Source organism: Halichoeres trimaculatus, unplaced genomic scaffold (genome assembly GCF_033239565.1).
Source record: "Halichoeres trimaculatus isolate MK-OKI-2021-1 unplaced genomic scaffold, fHalTri1.1 fHalTri1_scaffold_20, whole genome shotgun sequence".
Lineage (NCBI taxonomy): Eukaryota > Metazoa > Chordata > Actinopteri > Labriformes > Labridae > Halichoeres > Halichoeres trimaculatus.
The window spans coordinates 22,544,909-22,552,056 of NW_027437198.1; the positions used below are offsets into that span (position 1 = coordinate 22,544,909).

Sequence of the window (7,148 nt, forward strand, 5' to 3'; positions counted from 1 at the left end):
CAATTTCTTATAGGTTTATAATTTACATTTAACTAGATCTGTTGCTGGTATGCTTGAGTTTGCAGCCTGTAAATCACCACGCATACAAAGGAAAGAGGAGAAGCCCACCCATTTATCAGGTAAACGCTTCATTAAAGGAAACAAAGGCAGGTATAATCTGTGTGTTTTGGGCATAGATGGAGTCGACACTGGCGCCGTCTTGCAGCATTAACTCGTTCTGCAGAAGACTAAACTCAAACTGCCTTATGATCTCTGCATTCAAAACAGGACTGTAAAGGAACCAGCAGGTGGAGCTACAGAAGCCACAAAGGAACAGAAGCTGCAGGGTGCACAAAAGGTAATAAACTCTTAAAAAAAAGTTTAATATTTTCATTCACTCATTTAAAAAGAAAAAACACCTTATTAAAAATGCAAGATTTTATTCAAAAAATGTTAAATACAGGATGATAAAATAAACTCGCATGTAGCAGAACACAGTGAAATAACTTATAAGGATGTATGCAAAGTAGATCAGTTTGTTGAAGGACCAGTACCTGGAAAAAAAAGGAAGAAGTGATGAGAAGATGTTTCCAGCTGCATAAATGAAAATCTCATAAGTTAAAAAATGCTCATCAGACTCTGCCATGTCAGGGACAGAGCTGCACTTTAATCACCACAGACTTTCTGAGCCCAGTGCAAAACATCACATGACATCTTTGTTCATTCGTTATAGTTCAATAACATGATACTAACCTGATTCAAGTCCACTCCGTGAGAGGCTTCATGGGAAAAACCTTAAAACAAACAGAAAAACACAGAAGTGAGTTGATGCTATCATTTTCTTTTTGAACTAGCTTCCATTTCATTATCCTAAGTTGATTAAGCTAATGAGAGAGCAGCTTGTCTTATCCTCAGAAACTCTGGCTTGTCAGGGCCAAAGGTGCACGTTGTCTCCACAGAAACTCAGAGCCCAGTGCAAGTCATCAGAGGAGAGCAGCTCAATGCTAGGGCTGCTATTTGATATATTCATACATTTCATGTTTTAAAGTGAGTTTTAAAGTGCAACTGAAAGTCTGCCGCCCTCTAGTGGTCGCAACTAAATCATGCACTTTGAGATATGAAGTTTTTAACTTCATGATTTCACCACAATAGAAACTCAGAGAGCTTCCAGAGCTCTATATCACCTCAACATACTAATACCAAAAAAGAATGACTACATCATAACATACCGTTTTAATTACTGCAGAGTTCAGACTTCTAAATATTCCTTCTTCTGAGTTACCTGTAAGGCAAAAACAGCAAACAAAACACAAAAAACGTTAGTGTCATGTACACAAAACTAATGCCTCAAAGAAGCATTTTTAGACTTCTCATCAGTAGCTCTGGCTTGTCAAGGCCAAAGGTGCACTTTTGTCTCCACAGTAATTCAGAGCCCAGTGCAAGTCATCAGAGGAGAAGGGAACACGATGGTAATAAGTTCGGAAGAAAAAAAAACACTCAAAAGCCGCCCTTTTTATCTGGAGAATCATAGTGTGTATTCATTAAGCATATTTTGTTATTGGTGGCTTTTGAAGCATGCTAAGGTTAGCTTTCATGCTAGTCTGGCTGAACGTTCTGAACACGTGGTCACTGGGCCCACGTGGTGCTGTCTATCTCACTGTTTAGGATTAAGATGTTTAATGGAAGCATCATTTCAATAAGCACAATTGATTTTAAATCAAGCTGTTAGATTATCCGACCAAATCAAACTTACTTGATGAAAACATCAAGTTGAATCGCTATGAAAGCCTATTCCACTGTAATAAAAGGCTTCGTCCTGGCTTTTATCGTATTTTCATACCTTAATTATATCATTAACACACAGCGAGTCTAATATATAATCATCAAGCTGCAGATTATCAAATTAACAGCTCAATCAAAGTTAACTCACCACAGCTGAGGCACACAGCAACCAAATGACTACAACCGCTGCTTCTGTCCTGCTTTTATGGCAGGGTGCAATCATTACTTAGAACACCTCACAGCGCCACCTACTGTACCGGAGTGTGTAGCGCAAGCAACGAGAACTACATTGTAAAAAATAAATATAACAGAGTTATAGATGTTTCTCATCCCTGAAATTCATTTTCATGATTTTCTCACCTGCTTAAACATTTTTAATATAAACAACTGACTCCCCAGAAGTGTCAGCAGCTTTAAAACGATCTTATTCAGCAATCGGTGAATTTTGTCTTCACCCTCATTATGTGGCGGTGTGTCAGAAATATTTCATTATCTAATCAGAAATAAGTGGATTTACAAAGATTCTAGTCATCATATTGTACTGGTACACCCAAAAGGTAGGATCATTCCAAGTGAGAGTTTCATATTTATACCACCAGAGGGCAGCAAAGACTCCCTTTTATATCTGCCTCTATTGCAGCTAAGAGTTACAGGCAGATTAAAACAACAGATTCAGGAACATAAAATCAAAGATAAAGAATGTTGGACTTTCATATGGAACCTGTAAAGATTCATAGTTAAATAAATACAACATTTCTGAAATAAATACTATCATGATAAGTAACAGACAAATATATAATATGGCCATTAAATTATGAAATACGGCAGTGTTGTTATGAAATATGTTAAATTATTCTTAATATAATAATATTATAATTAAATATGCCATAATAATTATTTAAACATTTTCATTCTCAAAATAATGACTTTCTATTTTTTTTTCTAAGTTTCATGAAATAAAAAAAAACGTTTCTTACATACTCATATTCATTTCTTACAATTTCAGATTCTATTTTATAAAAGCTTGAAAATTGAATAAAAAGTCATTATTTTTAAAAGTATGAAACTATTTAAATAGTCATTATGAAATATTTAGTTATAATAATTCGATATTAAAGAATAGTAAAACATATTTCATAATAATAGTGCCATATTTCACAATCAAATGTCCATATTTTCTGTTATTGATTATAATTTGATTTATTTTAAATTATTTACTTGTTAGAAAAAAGTAGGTAGTTGAGCCTAAAACTATGGTTGAACAACCGTGGTTTTAGGCTCGCTACGCTACATGGTTGTCATGGCGACACAATGTCAACATATTCCCAAACGGCTCGCTTCACCTGCCTGGTATCCCTGTCCGACTTGAGAAATGTCAGCTGCGAACAGAAAAGTGATTCAAGCTCTCGTCAAGACGATTTCAAAGCAAGTGGAGCACTGTGAGTACTCAATCGCCACACTTTTAGCACTAAGCTCATGCTAAGCTAGTCCAAGCAGCTATCGGTTTACTGTTTCCACTAGCTCTATTTGATAGGATAAACTTAAAATATGATATAAAAGTGATATTTCGTCAACCACCAGTCAATCAGACAGAGGTTGAGTGCCTTGTTCGAGGATTTAACGGTCTTCTTGGGGAGCCGGCTGTACCTGAACATTCATCTAACGGACTGGACCGAGGAAGGTTCAGGAGCATACTCCTCAAATGGTTTGGGATGACCGACGACCTGATCATGGATCGAGGTAAACTATTCAAAACTGTCTGATATTCAGAAAAGCATATTTCAGACCTTGTTTTGAGTATACAGATATTCTCATGATGCAAGAAGGCAAATATTTTAACCTTTCATATCCACAAGTAATCACTAGCCTATATGTAGTCTACTGCATGTAGTGTGTTATTTATTCTATATCCTCCAGTCTTCAGGACATTTGACAAGGACAACGACGGCTTGATCACTGTGAAAGAGTGGATTGAGGGACTATCTGTTTTCCTTCGAGGGAGTATGGATGAAAAAATAAAATGTAAGCTGTAAAAACTTTGACTCCTTCATGACCGTGTCACCATGGAGACATGTTCCAGATATTAACTTTCTCCTCTCTGCACACCTCAGACTGCTTTCATGTGTATGACTTAAATGGTGACAACTACATATCAAGAGAAGAGATGTTTCAAATGCTGAAGGACTGCTTCAGCAGAAACCCCACGGAGGAGGACCCTGATGAAAGAGTCAAAGACTTGGTGGACATCACGCTCAAAATGATGGTGGGTGGATGGACGCTGCTCGCCTTGTGATTTGGATATTTAACCCTTTAAAACATGTCTGTGTGTCCTCTCTCTAATATTATTTTTTCAGGATCGTGATCACGATGGCAGACTTTCATTTGATGACTTTGAAAAAGCAGTGAGAGAAGAGAATCTCTTACTTGAGGCTTTTGGAAAATGCCTTCCAGACACTATGGTATTCAGTACAAAAGCCATCAAAATGCTCTGAAATTTAAATTCCAACAAAAATATTAACTGATATTTCTTTTTTCTTCAGAGTACTGAGACATTCCAGAGGCATGTATTTGAAGAGCAACCTGAACAATGAAGAAACCATATCTCTTTTTTTAATCTACTACACACTCTTTTGAAAATGTTAACTGTTTCTATTATAATACAAGACTTGTACATTTTACACAAAATTACCTGGAAATTGTGGTTATGGTCATTATTTAGAGAAGTGACTGAAATGAATGCTTTGTAAGATAACATGCTTCATCAAATCAAACGTTTGGGTTTCACCTTTTTCTGCACTGGTTTGAGATTTGGAATCATTCCCAACTGTGAAAGTAAACAAAGTCAGTTTTAATCAACTAAACACTGACATCAAAGATAGACTGACTTCTTAAGATTAACGCTTACCTACTTCATTGTGCTCCTGATCAGGCTTACATTTGTGTTCAGTGACTCATCTTCCATGTCCATTATGGGTGGCTCTAGTAGCTTTGGCCCAAGACCAAGTCATTACGCTGAAAAATGACATTATGAAATGAAAATTAAATTGATTAAAAACAGTTTTTTTTAATTATTTTATAAAAGCTTGAAAATTAAAAAAAATCATAATTTTAAAAAGTTTGAAATTGTTGAAATAATCATTATGAAATATTTAATTATAATAATTAAATATTAAAGAGGAATAAAGCATATTTCATAATAATAGTGTGATATTTCATAATTTAATGGCCATATTACATATTTTTCTGTCATTTATCAAAATGGTGTTTATTAAAAAAATATTTCATTTGACAGGGACCGTGCAAAACAAGAAAGCTTCAAGCCAGAGTTAGCTACAGAGCTAGTTTCCGTCTGTGGTCCCTAGGCAGGAAGATGTAAAACGTACAGTACAAAAGCTAAAACATGCATAGTAACATTTAAACAATATAAACTCAACAACAACAGTCCATCCTTCATTTAAAGGTCCCATATTAAGCAAAAATCCCTTTATTAAGTCTTTTAGTAAAATTTGTGGGTCTTTGGCTTTCCTCCCAGCCCACAAAATGTGATCTGTAAAAACAAAACTAGAAAGAGCCCAAAGGTCTGCAAAGGAGTGAAATCCTGACCTAAAACGAGCTGTTGGGATTTTGGGGATTTGCTAACGTCAGGGATTCCCTTTTTTGACCAATCAAGGGAAGTCTGACCTGATTGGTCCACTGGAGCAGATACCCCTGAACCCCCTCCCCTACCACTCCCCTCTCTGCAGCGGAAGGAGAATGCCAAAGTTGAAGAGCCATCACTGCTTTGTTTTTGGCTGTAAACAGCCACACAGTTCCACACAAGCTTCCCATCTCGGAAGAAGACAAGACTAAGTTGCAAGAGTTCATTTATCAAGGAAATGTGCCAGCTAGACTCCAACTTTGGACAGTACAACAGAGGGCTAGCGAATAGACTGGTCCTGAATCCAGGCACATTACCAACCATCCACCAACAAACCTGGGACCCTGGAAATGTGAGTATTTTAAATGTTGTGTGCTGTGGAGCAGATGTAAGAGCTTTTCCTCAGTATCCCCCCTGTCTCTGTGTTAGCTTCAGGATGCTAACTTTAGCTGCAGTTAGCCTGTTGTTTAAGCCTGTAATGTTACGGTAAAAGAGCATCGCTGTTTTCTAAACATTGTGCACTTGGAGCTCATGGCACCGCTCTCAGTGAGGCTGAAGAGCAGGGCGGTATCAGCAGTGGCTCATTTACATATGAAGGCCACGCCCACTAAATCAGAGCGTTCTGAACAGAGGGGCTATGAGAGCCTGGAAACAATGCTGCTGTGCTTGATTTATTTGCTTTTTGGACCAAAACATGTTACTACCATTTCAGGAAGACATCAATGATCCATGTTAAACTGCAGAAAATGTGCAGAATATGGGACCTTTAAAATCATATTTTCATCGTCTCTGGTTTAGATTGTTGACGGATTGTTGACTCACTGACTCAAATGTGATATTTTGCTGTTGAATGCTCCCTCACAGATAAGCAACATGTGTGTAGAATAGATCCATCATGAAAATATGCTGCTAAAAGACACGTCTCACTGCTGCATTGTAAAAATATTCAATCTCAAGTTGAAAAACTTAGTTTCAAAAACTACAGAAGAAGAAAGGAAGATGCTCTGATATGACTTTACCAAACCTTTACAACAGGCTGAGTCACCAAACAGGAACCTTAAACTCCACCTGTGTTCCTCCTCTGTCTGTTATTATCTTAATTACAGCATCTCACCGTGTTACTATGATATTCAACAACTCTCCGTCCTTATTTGATGACAGGATCACAACCACAGAGTGAGTGTTTGCTCAGAGAGGCTTGTTTCTGGGCGTAAACACGGAAACATGGAGGGCACAACAGCTGTGTGTTTACATGGCATGTTGGAGCAAGACGGAGTTTCACAAGTTCAGCAAAGCATGAAGCAAGAGTGGGAACAATTCTTCTTTAGAGGGGGGCTGTGACTTCAAAGAATCTCTGCTTCAACACACACACACATACACTCACACTCACACTCACACACACACACACCGGATGTGTCCTCCAGCTGTGGAGGCAGGCCTACCAAATGCTCCCCAGGGACCGTGGAGGGGAGGAAAAGGGGCATAAAGACCCACAAAGAGGGACGCAGTTTTCCTTATCTGGTCATGCTGCTTTGTCAAATAGTAAAACACAGTTAATTGATCCATTAACTCTCAAACACAAGCACACACACACTTTCTGGAAGAGTGAGTCAGCTTTACTCTGTCTCATTTACAAGTTCACACACACCAACAGCAAGAAAACCCCCCACAACTGATCCCACGTCACTGACACTTCTCGGACCAGGCGGAGGAAAAATCCCCAACAAGTGGCGAAGCACAAAGAACAAGA

The 7,148-nt window shown here is 37.9% G+C and overlaps 1 protein-coding gene, 1 long non-coding RNA gene and 3 other non-coding genes across 5 annotated transcripts; 1 reads left to right on the forward strand and 4 right to left on the reverse strand.

The window, feature by feature from the left end:
- Positions 1-437: 437 nt before the first annotated feature.
- Positions 438-1,968, reverse strand: LOC141809147 (uncharacterized). Its single transcript, XR_012599990.1, has 4 exons — positions 1,910-1,968; positions 1,209-1,261; positions 733-773; positions 438-533 (listed from the first exon to the last, which is right to left on the reverse strand). It is a non-coding gene; the product is annotated as an uncharacterized LOC141809147 (long non-coding RNA).
- Positions 605-693, reverse strand: LOC141810254 (small nucleolar RNA SNORD88). Its single transcript, XR_012600070.1, has one exon. It is a non-coding gene; the product is annotated as a small nucleolar RNA SNORD88 (small nucleolar RNA).
- Positions 884-974, reverse strand: LOC141810252 (small nucleolar RNA SNORD88). Its single transcript, XR_012600068.1, has one exon. It is a non-coding gene; the product is annotated as a small nucleolar RNA SNORD88 (small nucleolar RNA).
- On the reverse strand, positions 1,346-1,437 carry LOC141810253 (small nucleolar RNA SNORD88). Its single transcript, XR_012600069.1, has one exon. It is a non-coding gene; the product is annotated as a small nucleolar RNA SNORD88 (small nucleolar RNA).
- A 1,073-nt stretch (positions 1,969-3,041) lies between the features above and the next one.
- clxn (calaxin) lies at positions 3,042-4,748 on the forward strand. Its single transcript, XM_074697170.1, has 6 exons — positions 3,042-3,200; positions 3,343-3,501; positions 3,679-3,783; positions 3,873-4,024; positions 4,116-4,220; positions 4,302-4,748. The coding sequence occupies exons 1-6, from the start codon at positions 3,134-3,136 to the stop codon at positions 4,350-4,352; spliced, it is 639 nt and encodes a 212-aa protein (XP_074553271.1). The 5' UTR covers positions 3,042-3,133; the 3' UTR covers positions 4,353-4,748.
- The last annotated feature ends 2,400 nt before the right edge of the window (positions 4,749-7,148 follow it).